The sequence below is a fragment of the Rhizophagus irregularis genome, chromosome 13 (assembly GCF_026210795.1).
Source record: "Rhizophagus irregularis chromosome 13, complete sequence".
NCBI lineage: Eukaryota > Fungi > Glomeromycota > Glomeromycetes > Glomerales > Glomeraceae > Rhizophagus > Rhizophagus irregularis.
The window spans coordinates 4,971,341-4,988,162 of record NC_089441.1 but is presented as its reverse complement, the minus strand read 5'-3'; the positions used below and the strand labels follow the sequence as shown (position 1 = coordinate 4,988,162).

General features: G+C 29.1%; 7 protein-coding genes across 7 annotated transcripts; 4 read left to right on the top strand and 3 right to left on the bottom strand.

Moving 5' to 3' along the window:
* Nucleotides 1–884: 884 nt before the first annotated feature.
* Nucleotides 885–4,549, top strand: OCT59_005696 (vacuolar protein sorting-associated protein 1; the record flags this gene model as incomplete). Its single annotated transcript, XM_025317568.2, has 16 exons — nucleotides 885–909; nucleotides 970–1,139; nucleotides 1,260–1,371; nucleotides 1,441–1,563; nucleotides 1,669–1,754; nucleotides 1,838–2,000; nucleotides 2,067–2,106; nucleotides 2,189–2,247; nucleotides 2,347–2,507; nucleotides 2,602–2,940; nucleotides 3,047–3,196; nucleotides 3,264–3,370; nucleotides 3,444–3,675; nucleotides 3,749–3,815; nucleotides 3,906–4,138; nucleotides 4,220–4,549. The coding sequence occupies 16 exons, from the start codon at nucleotides 885–887 to the stop codon at nucleotides 4,235–4,237; spliced, it is 2,085 nt and encodes a 694-aa protein (XP_025178059.1). The 3' UTR covers nucleotides 4,238–4,549.
* Nucleotides 4,420–5,161, bottom strand: OCT59_005695 (uncharacterized protein). Its single transcript, XM_025317567.2, has 4 exons — nucleotides 5,039–5,161; nucleotides 4,952–4,974; nucleotides 4,781–4,890; nucleotides 4,420–4,703 (listed from the first exon to the last, which is right to left on the bottom strand). The coding sequence occupies exons 1-4, from the start codon at nucleotides 5,151–5,153 to the stop codon at nucleotides 4,619–4,621; spliced, it is 333 nt and encodes a 110-aa protein (XP_025178058.1). The 5' UTR covers nucleotides 5,154–5,161; the 3' UTR covers nucleotides 4,420–4,618.
* A 105-nt stretch (nucleotides 5,162–5,266) lies between these two features.
* OCT59_005694 (60S ribosomal protein uL11) lies at nucleotides 5,267–6,392 on the top strand. The gene is made up of 5 exons (XM_025317566.2): nucleotides 5,267–5,347; nucleotides 5,427–5,500; nucleotides 5,676–5,998; nucleotides 6,069–6,118; nucleotides 6,205–6,392. Exons 1-5 carry the CDS (start codon nucleotides 5,311–5,313, stop codon nucleotides 6,216–6,218), a joined length of 498 nt encoding a protein of 165 aa, XP_025178057.1. The 5' UTR covers nucleotides 5,267–5,310; the 3' UTR covers nucleotides 6,219–6,392.
* Nucleotides 6,393–6,477: 85 nt separating this feature from the next.
* OCT59_005693 (uncharacterized protein) lies at nucleotides 6,478–8,300 on the top strand. The gene is made up of 8 exons (XM_025317565.2): nucleotides 6,478–6,581; nucleotides 6,658–6,746; nucleotides 6,820–6,886; nucleotides 6,948–7,023; nucleotides 7,100–7,438; nucleotides 7,521–7,682; nucleotides 7,757–7,845; nucleotides 7,907–8,300. The coding sequence occupies exons 1-8, from the start codon at nucleotides 6,504–6,506 to the stop codon at nucleotides 8,123–8,125; spliced, it is 1,119 nt and encodes a 372-aa protein (XP_025178056.1). The 5' UTR covers nucleotides 6,478–6,503; the 3' UTR covers nucleotides 8,126–8,300.
* Nucleotides 8,301–8,725: 425 nt separating this feature from the next.
* Nucleotides 8,726–11,050, bottom strand: OCT59_005692 (uncharacterized protein; the record flags this gene model as incomplete). Its single annotated transcript, XM_025317564.2, has 8 exons — nucleotides 8,726–8,856; nucleotides 8,943–9,048; nucleotides 9,129–9,231; nucleotides 9,314–9,756; nucleotides 9,858–10,160; nucleotides 10,265–10,509; nucleotides 10,759–10,843; nucleotides 10,922–11,050. The coding sequence occupies 7 exons, from the start codon at nucleotides 11,048–11,050 to the stop codon at nucleotides 8,953–8,955; spliced, it is 1,404 nt and encodes a 467-aa protein (XP_025178055.2). The 3' UTR covers nucleotides 8,726–8,856; nucleotides 8,943–8,952.
* A 129-nt stretch (nucleotides 11,051–11,179) lies between these two features.
* OCT59_005691 (mitochondrial 54S ribosomal protein mL54) lies at nucleotides 11,180–11,937 on the top strand. The gene is made up of 2 exons (XM_025334035.2): nucleotides 11,180–11,299; nucleotides 11,394–11,937. The coding sequence occupies exons 1-2, from the start codon at nucleotides 11,197–11,199 to the stop codon at nucleotides 11,657–11,659; spliced, it is 369 nt and encodes a 122-aa protein (XP_025178054.1). The 5' UTR covers nucleotides 11,180–11,196; the 3' UTR covers nucleotides 11,660–11,937.
* Nucleotides 11,668–16,476, bottom strand: OCT59_005690 (uncharacterized protein; the record flags this gene model as incomplete). Its single annotated transcript, XM_066138513.1, has 18 exons — nucleotides 11,668–12,417; nucleotides 12,499–12,624; nucleotides 12,695–12,793; nucleotides 12,862–12,897; nucleotides 12,969–13,026; nucleotides 13,103–13,317; nucleotides 13,401–13,506; nucleotides 13,586–13,624; nucleotides 13,743–14,231; nucleotides 14,320–14,453; nucleotides 14,526–14,562; nucleotides 14,633–14,945; nucleotides 15,026–15,102; nucleotides 15,165–15,345; nucleotides 15,451–15,571; nucleotides 15,694–15,931; nucleotides 16,033–16,303; nucleotides 16,406–16,476. The coding sequence occupies 18 exons, from the start codon at nucleotides 16,474–16,476 to the stop codon at nucleotides 12,380–12,382; spliced, it is 2,649 nt and encodes an 882-aa protein (XP_065997630.1). The 3' UTR covers nucleotides 11,668–12,379.
* Nucleotides 16,477–16,822: the final 346 nt, after the last annotated feature.

The window sequence follows — 16,822 nt, the reverse complement described above, 5'->3', positions numbered from 1 at the left end:
ACAATACATAAATCATGAAAAAAAAGAATGCAGTACAAGATTAGTTAATGAATTAAAGAAGATTCGTATTTAAACAAATCAAGAATAAATTCATTCGTTGTCAGATTTGGATTGTTCATATCTTTAACATCAGCAAAGAATTCTTTGATCAGAGCTTGACTCTTATGTTGTATCATCATTTTCAACGTTTGATTCGAATTATATCCATATTTCAGTCAAAAAAAAAAAATTTTCACGCAATTAAAAATCCTTACATTTATCCATAGTTGATTGTTGAAATAGTTTGACAATTCACATTTCGTTGTCTATTTGAGAGCTTATAAGATAAAATTATTACTCGTTTGAATAAAAATGCTAAGGTACTACCTTCGCCAAATGGATGTTAACCAGATTTAAATTTTTTGCTATATAATATACTCTATAATAGTCAAAAAATACAGCTCAACTATTTCAATCATTATACCATGTTTAACACTAAATTTAATTCTACTTTTACATTGAAGAAGGGTTTAAGAAACTTTTTTTTTTAAAAAAAAAAAGATATTTATATCTTTATTGAGATTATCTCATTATCTCATCACGTGAAAATTCTTCCATTAAACGATTAAATCACGTATTGTAAACTTGGTTTATCCTTCCCTAATCAGCCTAATCATCATAGGGCTGAAAAGTTGGAAGGTCTTAGGTCTTGGCGTGATTGGCCAGATTAGAAAATTTTTACAAACCCGGAAAACCAGTTTTTTTTTACACCTGGTTTCATAAAAGGGTCGAGGTGATATTACTGTTTTCGTTAAAGTAAGCAACTTTACCTTTGATCCTTTAACTTTTTTACCTGTACCGTTTAATAAAAAATAAAGTTCACCAGAAATATATAGACTTTATCGATGGACACTACTTTAATTAAAACAGGTATTTTAAGTTGTAATGCTACTGTGTTTATTCAGCGAATTTTATTTAATACTTTTACAGTTAATAAACTTCAGGACGCTTTTGCTACTGTTGGCGTTCAGAACCCGGTAGATTTACCACAGATTATAGTTATTGGTTCACAATCGAGTGGTAAAAGTTCCGTTTTAGAAAATATTGTTGGTCGTGACTTTTTACCTAGGGGGACAGGAATTGTTACTCGAAGACCTTTGGTATGTCATTTCTTATTAAATTTATTTAGTTTCATTATCATCTTTTAGTATGGTAATTAAAAAGAATTTATATTATTGGAAAGGTTACTTAAATTAATGTTTTACTTTTTTATCAAAAAGGTCTTACAACTTATCAATCGTCCGGCGAATGAAACGCCAAATAATGATACTCCTAAAACAAATGGTGAAACTCCTAAACCAAATGGTGTAACTAAAGATACTAAGCCTAAAGGTAATTGATCATTAATCTTCATTAATATTTCAATTATTAGATTATTAACTTTTTTTATTCTTTTTTTAGATTCAAAAGAAGGTGATGAATGGGGTGAATTTTTACATATTCCCGGTCAAAAATTTTATGATTTTGATAAAATTCGAGAAGAGATTGTAAAGGACACTGAATTGAAAACTGGAAAAAATGCCGGTTAGTTGTTTATCGACTCATAATTTAAAAAAGAATAATGTGTATTTTTTGTAACATTTCTTAAATTAACGCGTTTTATAATATATTATTACTCCCTCCGTATAGGTATTTCTTCACAACCCATCAATTTAAGAGTATACTCTCCTAATGTGCTCACATTGACTCTTGTTGACTTGCCCGGTCTTACAAAGGTATGATTTAGACATCTAAATCCGATTTCTTTTAATTTGGATTAACTTTATATTATTTTATATACTCTATAACAAAATTTTAGGTTCCTGTTGGTGATCAACCAAAAGATATCGAAAAGCAGATTCGTGAAATGATATTGAAGTATATCACTAAACCAAATTCTATCATTCTCGCAGTTACACCAGCAAATACTGATTTAGCAAATTCAGATGGGCTCAAAATGGCTCGTGAAGTTGATCCTGAAGGTAAATATTGATTAAAATGTTATATTACTAAATATTAAATATTTTTTAACATTTAAATTTTTTTAGGATCACGGACTATTGGTGTTCTTACAAAAGTTGATCTTATGTAAGGTTTTGAATTTATCTTATTCAAGTTATATATTCGTATATTATTTATTGACTATAAATTATCTTCTTGTTTATTATAGGGATCAAGGAACAGATGTTGTAGACATCTTGGCCGGACGTATTATTCCTTTACGACTTGGTAGGATTATTGTACTTTTTATCTTCTCTTCCTTAATTTGTAACTACTAAACTATCATAAAATGTTCATTATAAATTTCTAATTATCGTAAATACATAGGTTATGTACCTGTTGTAAATCGTGGTCAAAAGGATATTGAAACTAAAAAAGCCATTACATCTGCTTTGGAAAATGAACGTAAATACTTCGAAGATCACCCAGCGTATAAGAGCAAAGCACAGTATTGTGGTACACCATTCCTTGCTCGTAAATTGAATATGGTATATATTATTTTTTTTTTCAAACTTTATTAGCTTCTGTTATTCCACTAATAATTAATTTTGCATTTGTTAAATATGTTTTTCCTAATCTTAGATACTTATGCATCATATTCGCACTACACTTCCTGAAATTAAAGCTAAAATTCAAGCGACATTATTGAAATACCAAAATGAATTGTTAACGCTTGGTGATCCAATAAACGATGGTGGCCATAATCATGCAAACCTCGTTCTAAATATAATCACCGAATTTTGTTCAGAATTCCGCACTATAATTGATGGCAATTCCAACGAATTATCTTCATTCGAATTGGCAGGTGGTGCGCGTATAAGCTTTGTTTTCCATGAAGTTTATTCAAATGGTGTAAAATCAATAGATCCTTTTGATCAAGTGAAAGATGTTGATATTAGGACAATTCTCTATAATTCCTCGGTAATTGAATTGTATTTAGTATTATATTGTAGTTCAAATGTTAATTTTTAATCGAATTGAAAATACCGTTTAGGCAAGATCTAACAGCTTTGTCTTTTCTAAATAGGGATCCTCTCCAGCTCTATTCGTCGCTACTACTGCATTCGAAGTCATAATTAGGAATCAAATAAAACGTCTTGAAGAACCAAGTTTGAAATGTGTAACTTTAGTTTATGACGAATTGGTCCGCATTTTAGGTCAACTGTTGCAGAAACCGGTAAATACTAATCTTTTGAGCGTGATGTTTTATCTCAATTATTAATTCTAAATACTTTATGATTTAGGTGTACAAACGATTCCCGGGTTTAAAAGAGAAATTTTACTCAGTTGTAATTAATTTTTATAAAAAGTCCATGGTACCAACAAATAAACTTGTTCAGGATCTTGTATCGTAAGTTATTCAAATAGCCATAACCGCAATTTTTTTCATGTATAAATTACTAAATTTATAATTTAATCCATAGTATGGAGGCGAGTTATATAAACACGGCACATCCTGACTTTATAAACGGTCATACAGCTATGACGGTTATTAACGAAAAGTTAAATCCTAAACCAATAAATCCTGCTGACAATAAGCGAAATACTTTGAACACTCTTATAAATCCATTAGCTGAGCCCGAACCTGCTAACACAGGATTCTTTGGAAGTTTCTTTACTGGTTCAAAAAAGAAAAAGCCAGGTGTTATGGATGCGGTATAGATCTATAAATTAATTTTATTATTTTATCATAATATTTTTGATATATATATTTTTTTTTTGCTATTAGCCACCGCCAGTCCTTAAAGCTACCGGAAACCTTTCCGAACGTGAAATTATGGAAACGGAAGTGATTAGTAAGTAACATGAATATTAGAAGAATAATCTTTAATACTTTATAATATTAATTTGTTCAAAAAATTTTTTTTAATAATATCTTATTTTAGAATTACTTATTCAATCATATTATAATATCGTGAAGAAAACTCTTGTAGATATGGTGCCAAAAGCGGTCATGCTTAATCTTGTTTATCACGCAAAGGAAGAACTTCAACGTGAATTATTACAAGAGTTATACAAAGCAGACGTTTTGGACGAGTTACTTAAGGAAAGTGAATTCACACAACAAAGACGTAAAGAATGTAAGAAAATGATTGAAGCTTTACAAAAGGCTGATGAGGTAATAATGAGTAATTTTTGAAAATGTTTTTAATCTGTTATATTAATTAACGAATTTAAATGTAATAATAAATGTTTTTAGATTGTATCTGCTGTCTAAGTCTATGAGGCATCAAAAGTTTTTAGGTGAATTTATTTTTATTAACGGCGGTGTAGGGAAAAAAGTAAAGTATTGTAAACGGGTAAAAGGTCTATTTAATATATGGGGGAAACGTTTCTTAATATTTCAGATTATATAAAGTAATTTATGTGTCATTAAGTAGATTGTTAACTTATTTATAATATTTCTGATTGTTTATAAATATAGATTTTTTTATTATTACAATATTACATGTCTTTCTGTATAAATAAAATAAACAAATCGTTTTTTTAACGATAAATACAATTTGTGTGATTCATGTAAATTAATAAATTACTGTAAAAAAAAAATCTATTTTATTTTATTAAATTAAATTAATAATAATACTGAATAAATTAAGATTTATGATTTATCTGATTGATTCGTTGGATCAGGTATTCTTATAAACAGGTACAAATAATTAATACCCAATCCAGATGTAGCAAACCTGAAAAAGAGAACATTCGGATTAGATAGGTCGACTTTAATCCGTTTTATAAAAAATTTTATAAGTTGCATAATTACAAAAGACTAGAAAAAGCGGTACGCCCGGCATTTGGATCTTGATCGGATGCTCTCTCATTTGTTATAGAAATAATTCCAAAAATGAATGCTGCCCAGGATGACCATTTTATCTAATTAAATGAAATAATCAGAATAAAGATTTTACAATATTAGAAAAATTAATAAACTTACCTTAAAAATTAAACCCACGAAGCCTATATTAACGTTATTTTAAGTTAACAAAAAATATAAATAATTGTATGACTTATATAAACTTACTTAATATTAGTGAAAATGTTCCATAAAGCTCAGGATCAATTTCATCAATATGTTTTACAGGGGGTGTATATTGAACGATTGCATTGGGACGTTTTGGATCTGAAGTTGTAGACATCTTTTATTGTAATAAATAAAAAAAAAAGAACGAGTAAAAGTAGCTTAATTTAATCACGTGAGATCAATTAGGTTTCACAAATTCAAATATAAAATTTTTTAAAGAAATTTTTTAGATCTTCCTCTTTTTGGCCGTTGGTAAGAAGAATACTCAACAAATGGCACCCAAGATCGATCCAAATGAAGTGAAGATTAGTTAAGTATATTAGAATTTGATTAATAAGATGGAAGTGAATTTAGAAAGATAAACTGATAATATAAAAAAAATTCTTAGTTTATCTTCGAGCTACTGGTGGTGAAGTTGGTGCTTCCAGTTCCCTCGCTCCTAAAATTGGTCCTCTTGGTTTGGTATATCTTGAATATTTTTTTTAATTGATCATGATCTTTTTGGAGCAATTGATCGATTTTTAATTTCAATAGAATTTAAATTTATAATATTAATATCAACAATAATGACAAATGACATCGTTAAAAATTAAATATAAGATCACTGATAGTTAAATTATTATCTTTCAAAATAAAGGCTCCCAAGAAGGTCGGTGAAGACATTGCTAAGGCTACAGCCGATTGGAAGGGTTTACGTGTTACAGTTAAATTGACAATTCAAAATCGTCAAGCTGCTGTTTCCGTAGTACCAAGCGCTTCATCTTTAATTATCAGAGCTCTTAAAGAACCTCCAAGAGATCGTAAGAAAGAAAAGAATATTAAACATTCTGGAAATATTTCTTTGGATGAAGTTATTGAAATTGCTCGCCAAATGCATCCCAAGTCTTTTGCTAAATCTCTCAAGGGAACAGTAAAAGAAATTTTGGGCACTTGTAATAGTGTTGGGTGCACTGTTGATGGGTTAGCATTGTGTATTATTTTATTATTTTTTTCTTAGTTTCAACATAATTAATTATTGTTTTTTATGCAGTCAATCTCCTAAAGATCTTAGCGATTCAGTTGAAAGCGGAGAAATTGAAGGTAAAATTATTATTAAGAATAAATTATTTAATAAGAAATTTTAAAATTTTCTAATTCAATTGAATCAAATTATTTTTTATTTCTAGTTCCTGACGAATAAGCTTAATAAAATTTTATATAATATTTGGTTAATATAAATAAACTTTTTAAATATAATAAATGGAAGAATAATAATGTGAATTATATCTTTTTTTTTATGAATTTGTAAAAACAAAATGTATAGATAAATAAATCATTTAAAATGAGGGTTGGTTTATTTTTTTTTACGTGACATAATTTATCACAGAACACAGATTACTTACGTTAGCTATGTAACACAAGAAATTACCAGAAATCCGAGAAATTCGCACTAAATTATCGTAAAATTATTCAATTTTCTTGTTTAATGGATCAAGAAACGGCGCAAGCCTTATTCGATAAAGGCGCGTTCTTGCTTTTCTTGAACGCGCCCGAAGGAATGGAGGTTTCCATTAATTTTTTTTTAGGGTAACAGTTTTTTTTTTGCTTATCAAACTTACGAGTATTACCTTGCGTTTAAGTTCGGCATAGATAACAATTGTTGGAAAATAGGACCAAAGTTTAAAGGAGTGAAGCTTATTCCTCCCGGTCTACATTTTGTATATTATAGGTTTGTTATAGGCAATTATGTAAATTACTATCATATTTTAGACGCGTATTGTTAATAATTTCTTTTTATTTAGTACTTCAGATAAGTCTGGTACTTCCGGACTTAAAACAGGATTTTTCAAATTTTATGATTCAAAGGAAGTGAGTTATTATTATTTTAAATTTATGAATATAAATCTTTAATTCACATCAATTGAATTAGATAGTGATCAAATATTGGGATTGTACATTAGAGGATATTAAAAAAGATGAACCGACGGATGAACTATTAAAATCGGGTAATTTTTTTTAGAAGTAAATTTTTTTTTATAAAAACTAGAATGATTCTAAAAAAAATTTTTTTTTTCCTTAAAGATATGCGTCAATTTGATCCATTTTTAGGACCCTATCCCTTATCACCACCTACGAATTTTCAAAAATGGGTTCATTTAACGAATTTTATAACTCCTCGCCTTATTTCTATTATATTGCCTCGTGAAGGGAAAGTAACTAATGTCTCATCATCTACTGTTGATGAAGAAGAGTTACTTAAATTAAATGATTTGAAACATGAAGAAAATGATATGATTTTATTTACAAAATTTGACCTCAAAAAAAGTTGGAGGCCTGGTGCTACAGGTCAAGAAGTCACAAAATATAGCCAAGATAAAAGTTGGCTTTTATCCGATTTATTTAAAAATGTTTACAATAATGGTATGTATATATATGTGTGTATTTTTTTTCTTTTGAGAGAACTTTTTCACAATTTTGAAACGCAAAATTTTTTTAAATTTAGATCATAAGGAATTATTAGGAGAATTGCAATTAGCTTTTATATGCTTTTTAATTGCAGAAAACTATGCAGGATTTATGCAATGGAAAAATATAGTTCTATTGATTTGTTCATGCCAAGAAGCGATAGAAAAATATGTGGATACAATATTTACTGATTTTCTTGGTACACATATAATATATTTTTAAGATGTATGCGTCGTGATTTATTCATTAATTTATTCATCAATTTTTTTATAGATGTATTAAAATACCAACTTGAAGAATGTCCACGAGATTTTTTTCATAATATAGTGACTGAAAATAATTATTTAACTCATGCATTAAAGGTAATACAAGTAATAAACTGGGGTAATCCATATATATATAATATATATTTTTTTAATTTAGAATTTCCGTCGAAATATTTTGGAAGTATTGTCAACAGATACAATATCGCAACAAAATTTAGAAAATTTACATGTTTTAAGACGTCGATTTGAAAAATTTAGAGGTTTTCTTAATCAAAGATTTAATTGGGAAATTGTTGACGAAGAAACAGCTCGAGAGGAAGAAGAGGAGGAAGGAGAATATGCACCGGTTGTAGTGGAATTACCTGATACCGAATAAACGATAATAGACACTACATTTAACAAATCTCAGCGTTCCAAATTTTCGAAATTGTAGAAGAGGAATGTCTTGTAACTATTTATACTTTGAAACTTTATTATTATAATTATGAGATCGATAGTGATGATAATAATAAAAATCTATTTTTTAATCATATTATAGAATATGAAGCTGTAATTGATTGATTTTGATAAAATAGGTTAAATAAGTTTCGAATATTTTAATAATTTTGGATATGTAAATAATTAAACAAATTTTTAAATAAAAATACGATTGATCTAATTTAATAATTTTTTGTTATGAAATAATACGTACATATATATATTAGATTACAACCTAACAAAATGTTATTCATAAAATTTAAATCAAAATACAGTCACGATTGATCTAATTTAATAATTTAAATTTAATATGATTTTTTTGTTATGAAATTAAGACGTACATATATATATTAGATTACAACCTCATAAAATGTTATTTATAAAATTCAAATTCAAATAATAAAAATAGGTCAAATAAGTTTCGAATATTTTGAATATTTTTAATCATTTCGGATATGTAAATAATTAAACAAATTTTTAAATAAAAATACAGTCACGATTGATCTAATTTAATAACTTAAATTTAATGTTATGATTTTTTGTAATGAAATTAATACATATATATTTATATTAGATTACAACCTAATAAAATGTTATTTATAAAATTCAAATAATTATCATCCAAGTCTTCTAAAACCAAATATCAGATTAATATTATTGAATAAAATAAAAGGCCTATTATTCTGTGAATCTAAAATTTTTTTTGAGTTACTAACCTATCGTAAATCATGGCTTATTAATTTTATCCAATCCAGCTTGTCTGCGAACCTTTTGAATCAACGCTCTACGCATAAATTGTTCACGTGCAAGAGTTCGAATGTTCTTTATAATAATTACATATGAATATGAATAAATATATTCTTAAAAAAAAATTACTTTTAGAATATAAAATATAAATTTACCTTCATATATGAATTCAAATCTATTTTCTCACTGCTTAATGCTTTCCCTAAATAATAAGTTGCATCTTCTATTGCATTGTCTTCCGCTATTAAATCAAATAATCTATAAATAAACAACAAAATTTTATCGATAAATATGACGATTTTAATTTGTTCATAAATAATAATATAAAAATACACTTAACTGATTATAAACTATAGTGGTTCCACATAGAATATCATCAACTGACACATCGGGCATATTCTTAGCTTGTTCTATTAATTTATCAATTTCTGCAATTTTTCCCCTTAAAATTTCTGTTTTCTCTTTTATTCTAGCATCTTTTTCAATCAATTGTTTCCTTTCCTCAATAATACGTTCTTGATCTTGATTCAAATGTTCACCAATTGACATATTCCTATTCAACTCCGGTGACGTTTTTTGGACATATTCCTCACATTTATGTTTTACTTTATCGTAAACCATTGATTGTAATTTTACCAATTCTGGATTTTGAGTTGTTGGTAAAGGAGCTGGTGATGGAGTAATGATAGGAAGTGGTGGAGTATCAAGTATACTTGGTACGGAAAGTTGAGATTCATTGGAAATTTGTGGATGTAAAGAAGAACTTCTAGTTGGTAACGGTGACTTCATTTTATTCGTAATAAATTTTTTTCCCATTTCTTAATTTTAGTAAAAATGAAAAAAAAAACTAACAAAGTGATTAAAGAAATTGAAATTTCCAATACCGTTGTTGCGTAACGTGAAATTGGTAGAACGGGAGGAATAGTGGAACTATGACTTCTCGGTCTATTTACATTCATGTTTGAAGAAGGTTGATATGGCGGTGGAGGTGGTAAAGGAGGCGGTGTTGGAGAATATGCCCGAAGAACAGGTGAATGTTGTTGTATTCCGTTTACAGGTTGCTGTAACAATGGAGGTGGTGGTGGAGGTGCAGGTAGTGATGGTTGTGATGTAGGTCTAGTATATACAGGTGGGTTTTGTCCAAATATATTTTGCAAAAGCGAACAAAGTGAAACAAGATTGGATTCCTATAAAATTAATGTTTTCATAATCAAATAAAGAAAAGAAAAAGTATATCAGTAAAATTAAAATATGATAAACTTTGATGAAATACATGCAGTTTAAAACAGACCTCATTATGTGGTGGCGGATTCCAATGTTCTAGGTAAGGGTGAGAACAGCGACCGCTAACATCAACATGTTGAGATTTTTTCACTAACATATTAGATGTTGGAACCACAAATGCAATCGGTGGAACCATAGGATAGTCCGTTGGAATCCAAAAGGCTACGGGAATATTATATGGTGTCGATCTAAACGTGATTGGAATGGTTCCGTAAAGACATAATAAAACTTCAACCGTGCCATCGTCGTGGGCTTGAAGAAATTGAGATCACATATCTATTGTGAGAATTATATTAAACGACTTCGGTCCCATATATATCTCAATTTGATCTTATGATATTCTAATCAAAAGAATAACTACAATTCTTTTGTATATTTCTGTTGTAATCCCGAATCCCTTCGAAAAGTAACTTACAATGGAATTTATATTCACGACATAAACTCGTAACTCCTCAAAACTTCAAGTTATATAAAAATCAAGTAAACGATTTAATTACTTACCGTAGATATCAGTTTTTGGGATCAATGCTTTAAAAACTGCCAGTGTAGCATCAACGTCCCGAAATACTCGATCTTGATGCAAATACTGAAAGTTCAAATCGTTAAAGCAAGAGAAAAAAAAACGGAATGACAGTAAACTGAATTATTAAAAGGTGAAAAATACCGGAACATTTGCAAGTGCATTGCGAAGCCAAAGGCGCGTATTGTTCAGATCGGGATTTGTTGGATTTGGATAAACAGTCATATTATTCAAAACCAAAGCTTCCGGGTGTTCCAAAGTTTGTTGAGACATCATTGCTCAAAGATGTTAAATACGAAATACGTTAATACACGTTTGATACGTTTGATAGCATTAATATATATCATTATAATGACAATATCACATGATAAGTCACACGTATATTATTTCAAATCAGCGCGTCCACCAAATTTTTAAAAATGAAGAAGTTTCTAAGTAAATTGAGAGTTTCCTGTTTTTATAAAGCAAATAATAAAAAGTTTTGTCCCTTTTTACTTTCTTACACATCCAATTATTCTACAGGTAAATTTTTTTTTTTGGTTTTTTTATTATTTTTTAAACTCGATAGTTTTTTTTGTAAAAATCTTACATTACTGACTAGTTTTTATATTAAAAGCATCAAATTTGAAATCTCAACAGCAAATTCAACGGACTCCATCTTCAGTACCTGCAGGAACAATTCTCAAAGGATTAAATTTTTATAAAGATGGTGCGGACCCTATAGCCTTACCCGATGACGAGTACCCTAATTGGTTATGGGAAATACTAGATAAAGAAAAAGATGAACAACTTCGTAGTAATGAGCATTCAAGATATCATCATAAAGAAAAAAGGAAACAATTAATCAAAAATAATAATTTTGATAGAAACAAAAGGAAATAATTGTTTTTGAATGTCATATTTTCTTTTAATGCTATTAATAATCTATTTTTGTCATGCTGAAATTATTTACATTTATGACAAAAAAAAAAAAAAAAATAGAGAAAAAAAAAATTCTATGAAAGTTATTAGACCTTCAAAGTACACAGTGATAAAATGTTCCTTGTAAATGATCTTTTTTTTTTCTTTAGAAAGACTAAAATATTTAAATCATTAGAAAATTCATTCAAAAAAAAAACAAAATTTTTGTCCATGGCTGTTATATGCCATATATGCCATAAACTTTTTTCGTCATTAACTTTTTTTTGTTGTTCAATACTATACAAAATTGGATGTAAATGCTACGAGGAATTTTTAACTTTACAAATATCCAAGCTCAAATTTTTTTGTCCAAACAAAAAAAAATCCATAAAATAAATTCCTCAAATATGTACATCCTGAATTGATTATTTTTTTTTTAGTTATTCACAATGTTTTCCAAAAATAATTTTTTTTTTCTTTTTTTTTACCGAGTCCCATCAAATAGCTCCCATCAAATAGCTCCCATCAAATAGTTCCCATCAAATAGTTCGAATTAAAAAAAAAAATTCGAATAATTTTAAAAAGAAATAAAGAAGACCAGGAATAAATGTTCGTAATTTAATATATAAATCCTGTCCTCATTAAATTCCCATTTTATAAACTATACACGTACAAAATTGTTTATTGATTCAACGATTCACTTTATTGAGTCGTTGTTGGTTCTGAAGCTGGCATACCTTCTAGTAAAAAAATTTATTTTGATCAGAGAAACGAATTAGATGATTTTTTTTAAAAAAAAATTTGTAAAAAATAATAATTACCCATCGGTGCAGCTTCAGGTTGTACATAATGCGGCTCCATCATCACAGGTCTCTGACCCATCATCACGCCATTTGGTGGGACGTGTGGGACCATGTCGTGTGGAAATCGCATCATTGGTGGCATTGCTATTAAAATATATTAATTTCTATGAAATCTAGTAAAAACTATTAATATTAAATTAAATATTGAACTTACCATGTGGATTCTGATATGGTTGGTACATTTGAGGATGCATAGTAGCTGGTACCATTGGCGTACGTCCGGGAGATGGATACCCTTGTGATCCGAAATGTTCTATTAATAAATATCAATTATGTCAATTAATATTGATCGAAAATTCCAACACAAAAATGTATACATACGTGGCATCACTGAAGGAAGTTGTGCACTATACATAGCTGTTAACATAAAATGGTTGAGAAATTTTTAATTTAATATTGTAACGGACAAATTTAAGATTTAAACTTACGGGGTGCACCAGTTGGAGGCATAGGAGCTGTAGTAAAAGGCATACCTGGGACAAACTGCTATCAGGTAATAATGAATTATTCATTAGTTATTAAAAAATACAATAATTTATTAATAAATTTTGCCTAAACCCACCCCTGGTTGCATATATGGTATAGGCGCGCCTTGTTGCATTGGAATAGGTGGGACACTAACAAATTGTGCGTTTGGAGGGTAACGATAGTGCCCAACAGGATATGCGAATCCGAATCCTTGAGTCACGGTACCTTGCGCATAAATATCTTCTTCGTAATTATTTGTGACAGCAAATTGATGCCTAAAAGGTTTACTGCCGAAGGGCCAGGTAGGCGCTATAATAAATCGAAATTTCAATAAATGTTATAACTTATAAAAAGCGCGACAAAATAGAATTTCGATCGAAAACTACACTTACTTATTGAACTAGGATTAGCTATTGGTTTACCTTTTTGGAAAGGAGTAAAGCCATCTTTGAGCGTAGCGGTATTCTTCTTTAACTGCCGATTAACGAAAAATGGAGACTATAATCATTATATCCAGATGTTAAGTGAATTAATTATATTATGTATAAAAAAATGCTCGTTAAAATATAATACATACAGATCCAGGAGATCTTTTATCCTGTGTATTGGGAGTAATCTACAATGAGAAAATAATAATAATAATAATAATAAAATAAAAATAAATCATAATTACTCTACAAAATAAAACTAATAAATCTAATTAAGTAAAATAAACTTGATACGGCAAGTCGTACCGGTGTAAAACTTGCCGCATTAGGATTAGGTTTCCATTCATTCGCCTTCGCGTTGAGTTTAGAAGTTGCAGCAGATGTTCGGCCAGGAAATTGTGGTGGAGCTTTGTCAGCTGCGGATACAGGTTTATCAGAAATTTTATCATTTGTTGATTTGGATTCTGTCGAATCTCCGTTCGCTTTTTGTGATTTATCTTCTTCAATTTTAATTTCTGGCTTCATCTTTGGTTCCAAATTTTGAGTATGAATAACTCGATCTTTAGGTTTACTATCCTTATCTTTGATTTTATCTTTATCTTTATCCTTTTCTTGTTGCTTTTCTTTCTCTTTCTCTTTATCCGATTTTTCTTTCTCCTTGTCTTTCTGCTTTTCTGAATCTTTATCTTTATCCTTTTCATTCAAAGCAGTTGCAGATTCAGCTGTAAGTTGTTGCTGTTTGGTTTTATCTTTCGTCATTATGGGAAGAAGATCTTGTGGTAATGGTAAATTAAGCTATAATAATTAACAAATAAAAAATTAAAAATCATCATGAAGAAGATGATGATTTTCTCTTTATTAAAAATTCATTTAATAAACAAACCTTAAAAGTTTGACGCCATTTTCGTAATTCATCCACTTTTTCATCCATATCTTTTTTTTTTATAGCTTGCATTCTTTGTTGTAAACGTTCTTTTTCATTCGTAGCAAATTGTCGGAATGTCTTGACAATTTGATCTGAGGATTTTATATTAAAATTCAATTAGCACAGAATCTTTTTAACTGATAAAAAAATATATTCAAAAATACCTTCAATAGGTTTACCCTCAGCATCAACACCAGCTTTCTATAAATGAAAAGTCGATTTTATTAAATTACTTTCGTTTATATTTGATATCGTTTGTTTTATAACTTACCCTCGGAACAGGGTTTGGCAACGCTGAACTTGAAGAAAATGGAGGTATTTTTTGTGTAGTAGCTGTTGCAGGTGGTGTTGTAGCAGTAGCAGTAGCAGTAGCAGTAGCAGTAGTAGTCGTTGTTGGGGGTTGTGTTTGTTTTGTGGGTTTAGTTTCTTCTGCAGATTTTATCTTAACTTCTTTAGCAGGTTCTTTAGTAGGCTCTGGTTTCTTGACAACAGGAGCACCATTCTGTAACTGCTGTTCTTGTATTTTTCGTAGGTGAGGCGGCGTATATTTGTTCGGATCTCGATTTCGAACAACTGCTCCGTATCTAACATTAATAAGGTCGGCATGAGAATAATACTCTATTATTTTAAATTATTACTATTTGATCATAATTGTTACTCTAACCTTTCTTCCTCATCCATTTGGTTTTCTTCTAAAATAAAGCCACGTTCCTCAAGCATGTGAACATTCGTTGTAGATGACTATTTTAATAAAAACGGGTTAAATTTTATTATGTAATTTCAAACCTCGAGGCGATAAATACCCTTGTAATCTCATTTGCTATCGCGATTGCCTGGCGTTCTCGTTCTTTAAAGTCAGCTCTAGATCGATCTAACTTTGTGGTATAAATTTCTTCGTTGAAATCTGTCTTTATACCAAACAATTGTTCATTTGCTGCAAATTGGTCCCAAGAAGCATTTCCTGATTCTGAATTTATATCATCCGTGCAAAGAAATTAAGGAATAATAAGTGATTCATACCAAAGCCGATTAAATAAATAAATAAATAAATAAATAAATAAGCGCAATTAGTAAAATAAGAAAGGATATTCTAAGCCCTTCATTAACTCTCCCGATTCATCTGGAGTCCATTTATGTAATTCACGTTCTCTTATCTCTGATCTACCACTGATATCTGAATCAGTTCTAAAACCAGTTCCTAATCCTGTCCCTATTATTATATGTATGCAATTAATTTATACATAGGTATATTTTAGATAGACAAAAAAAACTCAGTATTTTTCTCAAAAAAAAGAAAAAGAAAAAGAAAGAAAAAAAAAACGCTCAAAATACCTTCACGATCTCCGTCACATGTGGTAAAATCAACACCGCATGCATGAATTTCCATCAAGTCTTTTGCCATTATTAGATATGTAGGTATAACACGGTTCTGTACGGTTTTTTCCTCTGCTTTTGTTAGCACTCTTCGGGCCATTTTTAATACAACACTTAATTCTGCCTTCGTACTAGCTGATTTGAATAGACCTTGATATTTTACTCCGCCCTTGACCGTTACTACAACATTCATCCCCTAAATTATATTTAATAATAAAATAATAAAGTAAATTTTAAAATACAAAAAAATATACAAAACAATTATTATAAAAAAATTTACAAAAAATAATTACGTACAACAAAATTTACGAGCAGGAACATTAGTCGATCATGCATATGCTCAACAGAAGCTTCGTCATGTAACGTTTGCTCGACGGGTTTAGCGTTATTTGATATTGGAGTGTTGTTATGATGATGATTATTACTAACAGGCGGCTGTGCTTGTGGAGAAATAGGTTGATTTCTCTGTGGCATATTAACAGGGTGTTGATTATTATTATTATTACTATTATTATTATTACTATTATTATTATTATTGTTCCATTTTTTGGTATTTCGGTTGTTATGACTAAAAAGAATAGGTTTATGATATTAAATTTTTATATACTTTTACTGCGCGTAAGATCATTAAAAGTAAACGTAAAGAATATAGACTTTTAACAGAATTTACCTTTGATTTGAGTTTGTGAAGGATTGATAACCGTTGTCTTGTCTTCGTTTTGGTCGAACGGCGGAAGACATTTTTGTGTTGATTTGCTACTAAAAGTATTTTAAGGAAACAAGTTTATAAGTGATGAGTTTTTGTAAAGAGATAAGTAAGTAAAATATTTCGAAAACTATGCTAATCGAAAGGTAGATGGACTAAGCTTACTAGTATTGTAGGTATATAAAAAAAAAGAAACAAGATGTCGTTATGCAAATCAAGAAATAATTTCAAGATCTTTTTAAAGAAAGATATTTTGTTTATTCCAGACTGTTTGGGAAATTTAAGAAAGGATTATCGTTCAATTAAGTATAACGATAAAATCCCGATAAGATTTTAAAGTTGAGATTCTTTTTTTTGTAAAGCGCTTTTTAAAATTTAGGG